The sequence below is a fragment of the Lissotriton vulgaris genome, chromosome 4_1 (assembly GCF_964263255.1).
Source record: "Lissotriton vulgaris chromosome 4_1, aLisVul1.2, whole genome shotgun sequence".
In the NCBI taxonomy this organism is placed as follows: Eukaryota; Metazoa; Chordata; class Amphibia; order Caudata; family Salamandridae; genus Lissotriton; species Lissotriton vulgaris.
In genome coordinates this window covers 796,157,521-796,172,089 of record NC_141691.1, presented here as the reverse complement: position 1 = coordinate 796,172,089, position 14,569 = coordinate 796,157,521, and the positions used below count along the sequence as shown (strand labels likewise).

General features: G+C 44.1%; 1 protein-coding gene across 2 annotated transcripts in view; it reads left to right on the top strand.

Moving 5' to 3' along the window:
• DROSHA (drosha ribonuclease III) overlaps positions 1 to 14,569 on the top strand; it is a 692,102-nt gene that overhangs the window by 247,830 nt on the left and 429,703 nt on the right. For both annotated transcript variants that reach the window (XM_086965123.1, XM_086965122.1), the window contains exons 5-6: positions 9,891 to 10,029; positions 10,891 to 11,030. In XM_086965123.1, coding sequence (XP_086821249.1) covers positions 9,891 to 10,029; positions 10,891 to 11,030 — 279 coding nt within the window. The remainder of the gene's footprint in view (positions 1 to 9,890; positions 10,030 to 10,890; positions 11,031 to 14,569) is intronic.

The following is a 14,569-nucleotide window of genomic DNA, read 5'->3' as shown; positions in this document are numbered from 1 at the left end:
ACCGGTCAGCCCCCCTGAACATGGCCCACCAGAGCTCATTTCCAGTAATACAAATAGGCATTTAGCAATTTGGAACCCCCTCGATATCACTTCGCTACGCAATATTATCAGTACTATCAAATCTGGGTCTCCTATGGATCCCATCCCCCCGCAAATCCTACATGCTTTGGACACCACAAGCCTCAATCTCATTGTAGAATTGCTCAATATGTCCCTTAGGGAAGCTGAGGTACCTAATTCATGGAAACATGCTATGATAGGCCCTTTGTTAAAAAAAGGCAAATGCTGACCCGGAAAATCCCTCCAATTTCCGCCCCATTTCCCTTCTCCCGGTTTTTTCTAAAATCTTAGAAAAACACATTAACACGCAACTCACCATATACACTGAGTCAAGAAACCTCCTACATACCTCCCAATCTGGGTTTAGGGCATGAGTTTCTAAAGAATATACACTCTTAGGTGTTTCTGAGATCATTCGTAGACAGGTCGACAAAGGGGAAACCGTGGCACTCATTTTGCTAGACCTAAGTGCCGCATTTGATACGGTTTCCCACTCCATCCTTCTCAATACACTCCACTCCTGCGGCATCACCAGTATAGCTCTCAAACGGCTCTCGAGCTTTCTCTCGGACAGAACTTTTCAAGTTCTCTCTCCCACATCTACCTCTGAAATTCACAAATAGCAATATGGTGTCCCTCAAGTCTCTATCTTGAGTCCCTTACTCTTTAATCTGTAAATCCGCCTGCTAGCCATCATCGCGGAACAAGCTGGGCTTACAATTTACTCTTACGCTGATGACACCCAGCTTATATACTCACTTTCTGCGAACTCACACTCCACTTCATCCTCGTTACGTTCTGGACTCAATGACATTGCCAAATGGATGTACGACAACAAACTCAAACTTAACGGGGGTAAGACCGAACTCCTCCTCTTTGGCAATAACACCACTCTGTGAGGCCCCCAACATTGGCCTCCTCAGATAGGTCCTCTACCCGCTCCCTCCAAATCTGCTCGCAATCTCGGCATCATTTTTTTTTTTTTAAAACCTTTGTCATTTAAATCAAATAAAAGTATGGGCCTACAACCCCGGGGGCCGGCCGCTAAGCAGTTAGATTAATAGAGAGCAATTTTGATCACATGCAGCACCTCGGGGAGCAGAATCTCCCTGTTAGCGTACTCTTGGCCACTGAACAGCACAATTAGAAAAACAGGATATAAAAGGTTTTCATTTTATAATATAAGATGGAAGGATCAGGTGCCGAACAATTTCCCAACAGCGAAAATGGCAGGCAGAATAGTAAACGTATCGATAATAAACAGTAATCGATCAAAGCAATGGCGCTGAAACAAGAGGTCAGGATGTGAAGGAATATTACAGTCAATTCGCGCCTGCAGTTACCTGCCCTAAGACCCAAAAAACACCACGAAAATTGAGGCACAGATGAAAAAGCAGGGATTGAAACCAAAGGAAACCCACTGCACTGACCCAGAAAAGAAAAAGACAAAGAAAGATAAGAGAAGAGAAAAAAAGCCATAGAAACAAAAATAAAAACGAAAGCGCCGCAACTTCCGCCATTACCATCCGCAAGGAAGGGCCACATTGAGTCCGTTCCGCCGGGTTCCATTCGGCCGCAGGCATAACGATCCCCATGGAGAGGCTCTCTCTCCGGGGCAGGATACACCGGAGCAGAAACAGGCCGTGAGGGACGGGCCAGCAACATGCAGCAACGCGCGGCGGGACCCCTACCCCGGGGCACCAGCGGTGCTAGTGCCGGGCCTCCGGGCCAGGGCCCCCGCGACGAAGCACCGCCCACCACCCGTCGCCTCACCTCAGGTACAGCACCAGGCAGCTGATGATTGCAATGTAGTTCAGAGAAATTTTCGAAAGTTCCAGGGACCGGACCCAACCACCCTCGGCAGTCCGTTGTTGTTCACTTTGGACCTGGGTAGACCAGAAATCGAGACCCCGGCTTCCAGTCTGGGTTAGGCCTCAAAACATTTTCGATGTTACTTCACACCAGAATATCAGAAAAATTCCGCGATCACACCATCAGGATGCAGACTAGCTCACCCACACAAATCCGGGGTAGGAGATCAGGATATTCGACAGGATAAGCGAGCAGAGGACGGGGGTCAGCGGAGCCGGGAGACTATGCGGCCATCTTGGTTGGTGTCGTAGCTCCTCCCTCCTCGGCATCATTTTTGATGAACTTTTGACTATGAAGCAACAAGCTGTCAGAGTTGCCTCTACCTGTTTTGTCATCCTCAAATGGCTCAGGAAGATCATATAGATGCTTCCTCTGGACACACGAAAAACCGTAGGCCAAGCTCTAATAACATCTAAACTGGACTACGGTAACGTTCTGCACCTAGGTTCCAGTAAGGAAGTCATTCGTAAACTTCAGGTAGTACAAAATGCCGCGGTCAGATTACTCTGCAAACTACCTAATAAATCCCCTACTTCAGCTTCCTTACGAAACCTCCACTGGCTCAGAATTGAAAATCGCACTAAGTTCAAAGCCATGTGCTACATGCACTTCAACTCTGGCACTGCTCCCCTCTATCTAAAAACCCTAGTTCACCACTACTGTCCCCCTCGTGTCCTTCGTTCTTCCAATCAGCACAAGTTCCAGATACCCAGGATAAAAAGAGCTAGAGTGGACGGTCGCTCCTTCTCGTACCTGGCTCCAGCACTCTGGAATTCTCTCCCCTTTCACCTTCGTACTGAACCTAGCTATCCCAAATTTCGCAAAGATCTAAAGAGTTGGTTGTTCAATCAATAGGTTTCCTAATTACTTGGCCCTGTGTTCCATTTCTGCTTTGTCCTTCACTCGTCTTGCTCCTAGCGCCGGGAAACCTTTGGGTAGCTGTGCGCTCTATAAATTTAAATATAATAACTAGCAGCCCGCCCCAGCGTTGCTCGGGGCAGAAGGGGGCTGGGGCAGCATCGCAGCAGGAGAGGCGCAGCAGAGCGGCCGGGAGCAGCAGAGCGTACTTAGTGTTTCCTTGCTCCCGTTTTGTTGGTCCTGGCCGCTTCTGCCCACGCTCATGTCCGCTGGTTCTCCGCGCTCGTTTTCTTGGTCCTGGCTGCTTCTGCCGACTCTCCTGTCCGCTCTTACTCTGCGCTCCCCTGGGCATGTCGACGCTCCTCTACTCGCTCCGGACCTTGGAGGGTGTCGCTTCCGCTGTTTCTCCGCGCTCGTTTTCTTGGTCCTGGCCACTTCTGCCGACTCTCCTGTCCGCTCTTACTCTGCGCTCCCCTGGACATGTCGACGCTCTCTACGCGCTCCGGACCTTGGAGGGTGTTGCTTCCTTACTCCTGTCCGCTCCTCTCAGAGTGTTGCTTCCGGCTTCCGCGCTCCCCCGTGATGTCAGCACGCATCAGCACGCACGTCGTTAGCTGGCGCTACTTCTAAGGGACTACTTTCCCTTAAAAATTACGTTTCCCTTATAACATATATATTTTGTTTTTATATAGCCTATGTCCTTCTGCTTGCCCTGACGTTTTCAAAGATGTATTGGGTGTTTGGATTGGTGGTGTACTTTTCGAGTTTACCTGGCTCAAAGGACACAGTTCTCTCTTTATAATAGTAGTATAGATATAGATAATAATCCTTGCCCAGCACAGTGGACAGCTAAATGATCGAAGACGTATTGTGGCGTATGTAAGCCGAAGTTTGTCCCAAACTAAATGTACTTATTCACAACCTGAGAAAGAAGGCTTAGCTTTGGTGTGGGCTTGTGCACATTTCCACGTTTTCTTGTATGGGAAACCCTTCATGCATGCAGACCATCAAACATTCTTCACCAGCTTTAGCAATCCAAAGGCAAAAATGCCTCCTCGCATTAAACGTTGGGGTCTGCGATTGCAAGAATGCAGCTACACCATTGTTGAGGGAAAGATCGAACCCCTGCTGACTTCTTCTCACAAGTGCCTCTACAGTGCCCTGTCACCTCTTATAAGATGGCTGAAGCATTCATAAATTTCATTGTGAAATTGAGCACCCAAACTGCCATTTCATTGGAACAAATTTTCACTCTTGTGAGTCAAGATAGTGACCTGCTTAAACTGAAAGACATTACACATCAGCCTTGGTACAAACACCCTCCACCTCTTACCAATGACAGTGAATACCAGAAGTTTAAACATGTCAAAGATAAACTGTCCATTATTCAGGAAAGGAATTATTCTAAGATAGTTGAACTGGCCCATGAAGGACATTGTGGAATTGTTGCCACCAAATAAACTCCAGAGACTGGGTCTGGTTTCCACATCTCGGCGAGAGAGCGGACAGAGAATTGATTTCTATGGACTATGTGTGTTGTAATATAGCAATTGTAACGCTCAATCGCATATTGTCGTGGGAATGGTATATCCGAGAACGAGTCAAAATCATATACATGTTGAGTTTCCAAAAGTACTTTTACTAAGCCTTTTCTCTTTACATCAATAAATCAAATGGACTGTGTGTTCAGTGTCCCAAGTGCACCAAGACCCTAAAAAGGGAAGTGACAGTTGGGGACTTAAACAAAGGAATGTTTCAATTTATACACAGCGACCACATGTAAGTATGCTTGATGAGTTAACAGTCCTCTAGCACAATGAAAAAGGCTCATCAGAACCAAACAATGCGGAACACCAGAAATAGAGTAACAAGGATAGTAACTTGTTTTTTTTCCCCTGTCGGATAAAATGCCAGACAGGCGTATTACCTGGAATGAGAATAATGGACTACCAGTATGAGAGGTGCACACCAACAAATTGTGTAGCTCAAGCCAAGTGTAGGAAAGACCAGTGTTACTGGCATAAGGATCCAGCCGGGCACTGTCAGTGAAGGGGAGAAAAGAGATGAAACTTTTGAGTATACTTGTATTGTATTTGTATTGTATTGTGGCATACTTATATAGCGCGACCTGTCACCACCAAGGGCATCCTGGCGCTTTGACCCGTACTCAATGGAAACAGTAGCTCAGCCTATCTGGGGAAAAGATGAGTTTTTAAAGCCTTTCTAAAAGATAGGAGATCTCCAAGGCTTCTCAAGGATATGGGCAGAGAGTTCCAGAGTTTGGCTGCCGCTACTCTGAAAGAGCGGCCCCCCATACTGCCATATAGATGAATGATGTATACAACTGTAATGATATCCTACATGGTAACTCACTCCAATGTGAGGGAGACAGGTAGACAGACAGTCCTATCATGTAGGGATATGGAGTGTGATACAACTGTTCATACACTATGTATGTGTCAATAGTCCATCTAAAAAACGAACGGAGGAAAAGAGTCATTACAGGCTATAGTGGAGGCTCAAGTGATGTGCTGCTGCTGTTAACAAATTGGAGGAAATGCCATTACTCACCCTTTGGGGAGGTGTTATTCCATGCAAACGGAATTGCAACTGCTGAATGAATGTTATATGGATCCTTGAATTATCCAATGATTATTTGTATAAAAGGACACCTTCAAACTCTCTGGTGTGTAGAAACCCCAATTATAAAGAGAAGCAGTATGTTGGCGATAATTCACCAGTGGGACATTTATTGCCTATATTTATTATAAGAGGTGAAAATAGTGAAACTTGGTGGACAAATACTCCACTGGGGAGGTGGCTAGAATTCTCTGGTGTTTGTCACAGCGTAGCTGCATTGCAACTAATAATTTAGAACAGTGTGTGCCCTTCTGCCGTGTGTAAAGGCAGTATGATATATATAGACGGATTCCTTGAATGTACTGGGTAGTGGTGAAAACCGCTGTGGTTGTGAGTTAAAAGTATGATTATATTCCGAGTTTGACAGCAAATAGTACCTTCTATGGCTGCGGTGATCGTCAGCCTTATTAATGGAAATTCAAGGCAGTAACCACTGCACAATAGATTGAGTTGCGGTGAATTCAAGCCGCGATGGCGATCAATGCCCGTTTTAAAAAAAAACTACTCTGTGAGAGATGTATATATTTTTTTTAAACAGCAGCGGTATATATACACTGCAAGCTTGTCTACAGACAAAGCCTCCGCTTGGAGGCTTAACGTATGTTACAATCGTACCAGTAGTGGAGGTGCATCCTGGATCCACTGGACGCGGCTGCTGAAGTCAGCCGGTTGGAGCAAGGGCGAGCAAGACCATGTTACTCTATTTCATGTGTTCCTCATTGTTTGGTCCTGATGAGACCCCGTTATTGCCCTTGGGGTTGAAACTCCATTGACTTGTATTACAAAAGAACCACTCTTTCAGCCTTTTTGATTGTACTAGAGGACTGTAACTCATCAGGTATCCTTACCTGTGGTCGTTGTGTTTAACTTGAAACCTTTATTTGTATACATCAACAACTGTCACTTCCCTTTTTAGGTTCTGGGTTTACTTGGGACACGGAGCTCACTGTCTGTCTGATTGATTGATGTAAAGGCTTAGTAAAAGTACTTTTGGAAACTCATGGTGCTTATGACTTTGACTCTTTCTCTGATATTCCATTCCCATGACTACATGCCTTTGAGCATTACAATTACTGTAATATTACACACACAGTCCACAGGAACCGCTGTTCCCTGTTACATAGCAATTACCCTGGTTTTGTGTGAGTGTCTCCCTTGTCCTTGATACAGACAGGGAATTTATGGCCTGTCATTTATGCAACTGTCTGTCATATAAACCCAATCAGCACACCTTAAACTTGTTAGAGTTGTCAATGCATGCACTGTAAAGAATTGCTGTCGACTTCTTCAGTCCTCTTGACAACGGACATTACTTGACGCTGATCGTTGATGAATGCTACAGTTTTCCATTATTAGAAGATCTCTCATCTATCAATCTAGAAAGTCATCGAGAGATTAGATGGCTTCTTCGCAATATGTAGTGTTCCTACAATCTTAAAGTCTGACAACGGGCCCACCTTCCAACAGTCGAGAATCAAAAACTTTCTCAGCCACCTTAATGTGAAGCATCAGAAGAGCACACCTCTTTGTCGTCAGGCCAATGTCCTTGTTGACCATTTCATGAGTACTCTTAAGGAAGCTGTCCAGCGTACAGATGATTGCTGCCCCCCTTCCATTCTCAGGGACATCTGCCACACTCTACCTGACTGTATTCTCCCCCTGCTAAATTCTTCTCTTTCTTCCGGGACGGTGCCGGCCCCCTTCAAGGAGGCCGTGTTGGTACCTCTTTTGAAGAAACCGAGGGGCTGACCCCGCCGTCCCGGCAAACTACCGCCCCATCTCTCTCTTACCTTTTTTCTCAAAAATCCTGGAAGCCCACGTCACCACCTGTCTCTCACAGTTTATCGAGAGCTCCAACTTCCTCGAGGGCAACCAAGCTGGCTTTAGACCCGGCCATTCAACGGAGACAGTGATCCTGGCCGTGCTGGATGCCCTGAGAGACGGTGTTGACAAAGGTACGCCCCAGGCCCTGGTATTATTAGATCTGTCAGCCGCCTTCGACACGGTGGATCATAACATCCTTCTCCGCCGTGTCGAGCAGGCTGGCATCCAGGGCCCGGCTCTGGCCTGGGTCAGATCCTTCCTGACGGGCAGGTCCCAGACCCTTAGCCTGGGTACCTTCAGGGCTCCTAGAGAGCAGTCGCTCTGTGGGGTCCCCCAGGGTTCTTCTCTGTCCCCTCTTCTTTTCAATCTTTATCTTCGCCCCCTTCTACTTTCTCTGAGGCTGTGGGACGTCACCGTGTTCAATTACGCGGACGACCTGCAGCTCATCTTCTCTCTTAATTCCCCTTCTGCTATTCCTAACTTTCAGTCAGCCATGTCCCACATTCTCCAGTGGATGGGCCACAACCAGTTAAAGTTGAACCCCGGTAAGACGGAGCTCCTCCTTCCTGGTGGCCACACTTCTGGCCGGCGGAACTGGGCCCGTCTCCCACTCCCGTGGCTTCGGTGAAGAGCTAAGGGGTCACTATTGACTCTGCTCTATCCCTAGGGCCGCAGGTGGGGACCGTGGTCTCATCCTGCATTTACCAACTGCGCAGGATCAGGAAAGTGGCATACCTCCTTACACCTGAAGCCCTCCTGCAGGTCATCATGGCCCTCGTCCTCTCTCGCCTAGATTTTTCCAACTCGATCTACCATGGTCTGCCCAAAACATCGATGGGCAGACTACAGGTGGTCCAAAATCAGGCGGCGAGATTGGCCTTAGGGATTCCGAAGTGGCAATCTGCCAGGCCCCTTCTCGTCAAACTCCACTGGCTCCCTGTCGCCTCTAGGGCAGCCTTTAAGATCGGCTGCCTCATCTTCAAATCCCTGGCTGGCCCCTGTCCCATCTTTGTAAAATCTCTTATCCTACCTTACTGCCCGTCCCGCAACTTGAGATCCTCCTATCTTCATCTCTTAACTGTCCCCTCTTACAAGCTCTGCAGATCTGGAGGCCGGAGATTTGCTCACCTGGCCCCCAAGTTCTGGAATTCTCTCCCTCTTTCTCTTAAAATTTCTAATTCTTTGATCCTTTTTCGCAAATCTCTAAAAACTTGGCTTTTCCCTCATTCTGGTTAGTCTCTCTGTCCCCTCTATTTCCAACCAGCGCCAGGAAACCCATGGTGTCAGTGCGCTATACAAGCACCCCTTACGATACGATACGATACGATACTAGAAAATGCTTGACCTTATAACCATTTTAAATTCGACACTTCGAGATTAACGTTCAACCCCTCACTCAACCACAGGGGAAAGCCGTGCAACCTTGATGTCTTGATGTTCAGGAAATCCATGACGACCAAGTTACCTCAGTGGACTAACAGAAGATAAAATACTGAGGAAGAAACCAGCACGAAAGACTTGGATTTTTAAAGGGAAATGAAGGCCTATGCAGAGAAGCGTCGACATGCAAAAGAGGTTACGTTCACTAGAGGAGATCGGGTGCTTGCTTATCAGCAAAGAAAACAAAAGTCTGATGCTCCTTTTGATTCTGAACCATTTCATGTTGTGACCAGAGAAGGACACATGGTGTCTGCCCAATGTCCTGGGGAGTCTGTTACACAAGATTTCTCGCATTTCCGACATGTGAATCCTCGTTCTTCAGGCACTGATGTCAATGTAGAGACTGGTTCTGAAAGGACAAGTGAAGGCCCCCTGACTGCTGCTGTTCCTATATCACCAGCGCCGGTCATGGACATTGCTAATGCCCGTCTCCAGTTTCCGAAGACACAGTCATGATGTGTGATCAAAGCGTCACAAAGACTCATTGAAGAGCTATGCTTGTGTGTACATACATTTGTAAAAAAAAAAGTACTTTTTTAACAGAGGGTAGGTGTAGTGTTGTGTGAGTTTGTAATGACGGAACCCTTGTAGATCAGAGGGTGGTCAAGTGAATGCAGGTTTAGAATGTTGTTTGCGGTTACACACAGAAAAATAAAGGCGTGTTATACTAAACTCCATGTGTGGCGTAGTCTTTGGCAAGTACTCGGACTGGGGAAGATGCTACAAGTACCATGCAAGTTTGGTGCTATAGCAAGGCCACAATACACAGCTGCCTTGCAGCATTAGTTAATATAGCCATAAGTGGGCAACATGTTGCATTGACAAAAGCAATAGGATTTGTTGCTGTTCGAAAAGGAGCACGTCTGAATTGCAAAATGTCTCGGGGCTCTGCAAATGCATGCACTGAAGCTGGCTTTTCACAAGCCTTCTTCACAGACATGCTTGTTTATTCGGTGATAAATTCTGTTGCATTTTGTAAGAAAGTGACTAAAATTAAACAGTTTACTGTTGCATTATTAATATAACATAAAGTGGTCTAATCATAGGACTTTTCATTGATGTAAAAGCAGTAAATCAAATTACTAAAATAAAGTATAAAATGTTGTAGGTTGGTCATTCTGTAGCATAGTCCTAGGAACTTAGTCGTAGACCCTGCAGTGCTGTTACACAAACATTTGCTTTCACTCTATCCACAGCTCGAGTCCACCGTTGTTGGAACAAGTAAGCTGAGGGATTTATATGAACGGTTTGACAAAGAATTATTACAGAGGCAAGAACAGGCCAAAGCAGGCATGCCAAAATGGGCACCACCAAAGCCAGCTGATGATGTAATAGGTGAGTATCACTACCGTCTTGTTTTAAAGACGTTTGTTTATGCTCTCAAGAGGGCTCTCTCTGTAGGGGTTGTGGTAACAAAATGGATTCCCTTTCAGGTTTAATGATGCCTAGATGCCCTTGAAATGGTCTCTTACAATAAAAGATGTGAAACTTCTATATCCAGATTTCCAAATTATTATTCTATTAGGAAGTTGAATTAGAGGGCATGCCCCCCCTGGTCCTGAAGGCTCCCACCCCCTTTTCTTGAGAATGGTTAGTTGTGTCCATCCCTATGCCTCTCAACTGCCATAGTCCCTCTGGGTTGAAAATTGTATGTTGAATTATAAATTGGCCACTAATTAATAGGACTTTTGGCTTTTAAACCAGTTTGCGTGATGATCTAGTGTGATTGTTGGATGAGAGAGTAGGAAATGGTCATGTTGTGGAGAAACCTGTAGCCTTCCACCACTTGATCCCCACAGTCTTTCCCTACAAATCTTTTTGTTGATGAAAAATAATCGAGTTTTACAATCCTCTCAATTCAATCAGATGAACTGCAGTTTACAGTTTTTTTTAACTTACCATTTTTCATGTTTTTCAGGCCCACAGCCTTATTTTACAGTTGTCCATGAGTTATCTATTGAGGGTGACTTTTTGTGGGGTGTGAATATAGCAAATGATGGACACCTATAGTAGGGATGCATCACACCAGGCAACATACAGGCTTGGATAATTAGGGATCAGCAACTAATATGGATGTTGATTTGTGTGTAAATAATTGAATAGTTAGCTGTGCTCATGTCCGGAATTGGAAAGTAAGACCACTCTTGTGGCAAGTTTTTCCCAATCTGATTTCATATTTTGTTTTTGTTTCGTTAGAGAGTAGCAGTGATTCAGACGATTTCTTGTCTACTACCTCTTCCGATTCTGAGACTCTTGACGTGGTCGGAGAAATTAAACGGAAAAAAGCACATCCTGATCGGCTTCATGATGAACTGTGGTACAACGACCCTGGTCAGGTTAGTTTGTCTCCTAGTGCCTTTTCTGAATACTTAACTATATGTCAACGTATGTTTTTTAGTGCATGTTTGCATATGCATGCTGATCTTGCCAGGGCTCTGCTCTCTAACTGTGCAACAAGGAATGGGCAGTCTGCCATAACAGCCCTGTTTGACACTAGAAATCGAACTCCAATAGGTTGGGTTATCTTTTAACCACTTAAATTCGAGCAGCATTCTTTCCGTATACCGGTGTTACAAGAAATATATCTACTGTTACATAGAGAGGAAGATTTGTGTCTAGTAGAAAAGGTGTTTTCAGTTGTTTTTTAGAGCATACTATTTTGGTGCATAACAAGAACAGTCTCAACAACAAAATGAGAGTGAAGTCAGGAGACGGGCCCGTTCCTCTTTCCAAGTTATAGTATCCAAACAAAGAAAAAGGGTTCGTTTTGAGGCACACGCCTGTCCTTAAATTTTAGGTCCATTTACCAGGAGAGTGTACTGCCTGGGAAACCCTATGGTTTTGTAAAAGAACCCTCACTTACCTACCTAGTAGGTTACATGCTTCATCATAGGGTTCCCACTCTGGACACCAAATGTTTCCAGGGTGTGCTACGACGCCTGATTACAGAGAAGCCGGTTGTTTTTTTTTAGGGTGAAGTGGTGGTGAGTGAAAAGTGCTCAAGTGCTGTGTATTTTAAAATTTGCACAAATCTGTCTTTATTACCTAAATTTTATTATTGAAGGTATTGGAAAGGCTAAAAATGAATTTAAGAGGGCTATAAAAGCTAGAAAGATAGCCTTAAGAGAGGAAGCCTGGCAAGCCTTACACGATGCGTCAGTTAATTGTGATCCCTCTGCCTTTTGGAAGGCTGTAAACGCCCCATTCTTGGCTGAGAGTGTCAATGCAACCATTGAGATCGCAATAGCCGAACACGAATGGATTTCACTTTACTCGGGGCTATATAAAAATCCATTGCAAGAAATACAGGGTATTATAGCAACAGAGGTAGAAACTGAGCATTCGTTAATACTTAAAGACTTACCTTTACATTTTACCCTCAGTGAGGTCAATGCTGCTATCAATTCAAGCAAGGGGGGGGGGGGGGGGGTGTAGTGTAGTTCCTATATTCCCAATAGGCTCTGCTCATTGGAATAATATCTTACAGATGTGACGTAGGACTTGTGTCTACTAGGTCTCTATCGAATATATTAGACTTAATTGTGTGTGCCAGCTAGCTCAGAAGGTCACTAGAAAGTTTCTCGAGTTCAGAAGAAGGGATTCGTTTCTGACAACCGCATACACATGACAACTTTGTTTCCCCAAGATAAAACTGATCATCAGAGTTGTGGAAACAATAGATCGATATTTTACTTAGTCAATTGTGCATGCTTAGTTTCACCAGAGGTGCAGAGAAAATACACAGACAGGCGTTTTCAATAAAAAGTATTTATTGAACAGTCTTCTTTCTCAAGCATAAGAAGTGAACTGCTACAATCGTAAAACTTGTTGCAAAATATAATGCATACAGTAGAAAGAGTAGAATAAAATAATACTGTAAGATCATTGTATGGTTCCTAAACCATAAATAAATACATACATAAATAACAGAGGCTAAAAGTACTCAATTGGTGCTTCTAAAATACGCCTACCCCGATGTACCTAACCTAAGCTTAGTACGAGGGAAGAAGTAAGTGAGGTGTAGAATAAATATAATATTCTTTTGCCAAGAATCTGTCCAAGATTTCTCTTAGGGTCTAATCAGCTCCATACCTTGATTTGGAATGAAGAAGGTCAGGCTCAGGACTCGATTTCCCAACAACCCGCAAGGGTAGCTTGGAAACACTGGAGCTGGATTTCTCGGCAGAAGAAAAGACAGCGTCTCTCTCAGTGCGTCTGCTGGAGGGTCGGCTTCCTTCGGCACTTGCTGTAGCAGGATGCGTTGGGCAAGTAGATAGTAGAACTGCTCCAAACCACTGTGTGTTTGCTATGGCAAATATGGGCATATTTATACCTTGAAGTTGCCAAGTTTGACGTAAAGGTGGACATAATAACGTCATTAAAGACTCTCAATTCAATTCAATGTATTTATTTTGTTTTGGAACTCCAATGGAGGTCCACAAAAACACACTAACAATTTAAAAAGACAAACATTGCATACAGTACAAAATTCCTTCCTTATACATTACTATAACATGATATCAAACGTAATGTGAAACGTGCAAATAATGCTATAATACGTAAAACAATCACATAACCGGCCAATAAAATTCTTTATATACATACTAAGTAATGTGCAAACGATGCAATGAATACATGAAACAATGAAACAATTAAATAGCCAGCCAGTTGATATTAAATCGAAACCAGAGTACTACTGTTAGACAAAATTCTAATAAATAGGCAAAAAAATCCTAAAAAATTGGTGTATCTTAAAACAAACCATTTCATTCGGGGGTGACAAAACCAGAGAACGTGCATCCTGAGCAGAGTGAATATTAAATTTGATGAATGCTGGTTTTAAAAACACTCGCCTGGCGCTTTGCAGTTTTGAACATACAAATAAGACATGATTTAGATCTTGAATTTGCAGCTGGCACAGTTCACAGACTCTCTTCTCTCTAGGTGTTTTATCCCAGATACCAGTGACGTCTCTTAAAGGCAGCATATTAAATCTCAGTAGAAGTATCAACTTTCTAATCCCATGAGGGATATTCCAAGTTAAATAAGGCTGTGGTTTATTCCCCAATGTACTCCCACTGACCTCCACGTTACTGGGCCTGGATTTACTTAAAGCAATGTCTCTGGCTAAACTGATAGGGGATCTAGATTTCTTTAAGAATTGTTTCAAACCAGATTTAGGCATTGGAGAAGCAGGATTTAAACTAAGACCAAAACTGTCAATTGCACATAAAAAGGACCTAAAAAACGTGGATTGAGCTTTTAGATTGCAAAAGATTTCTATTCTCAGAGCAGCCCTAAGAGTACCCTCTTCCCCCAAGAAGAGTTACCCCACCTAAGAACTGCTGCCTGGGCTAGAATAAAGGACGAGACTAATCCAAATTCGAGGCGCAAAACATGTGGGGCAGCCAAAGAATTTAAATTACAGATTTAGCGCATAATTCGTCATTCTGCCTTATCAAACATATGCCAATGATTCATGTCCACCTCCTCGGCAGCATATATTAATGAGGATGGGATTTTAACCTTAAAAACAGATAAGACATGGCTAAAATGGCATCTCCCGCAGGTTTTATCGAATCTATTTAATGCACTTGCCTGGTAGACGGCTTTACCAACGCAATGTTTAGTATGTTCCAACTCTCGACCTGTTTTGGAAAAAACTTTACCTAAATATACATATGAATCAATCAATTCCATTTTTTCAGAACCGAGCATCCATCTTAAACATCTCTTTATTCTGAGCCTCTTCTTAAGAAAAACCAAGATCTTGCTTTTTGCGATGTTAATTTTTTTTAAATGGACCTCTGCATATATGTTTAAAAACTCCAGACGGCGTTGCAGGCCAATAGGTGTTAAATCGAATAGTACAACA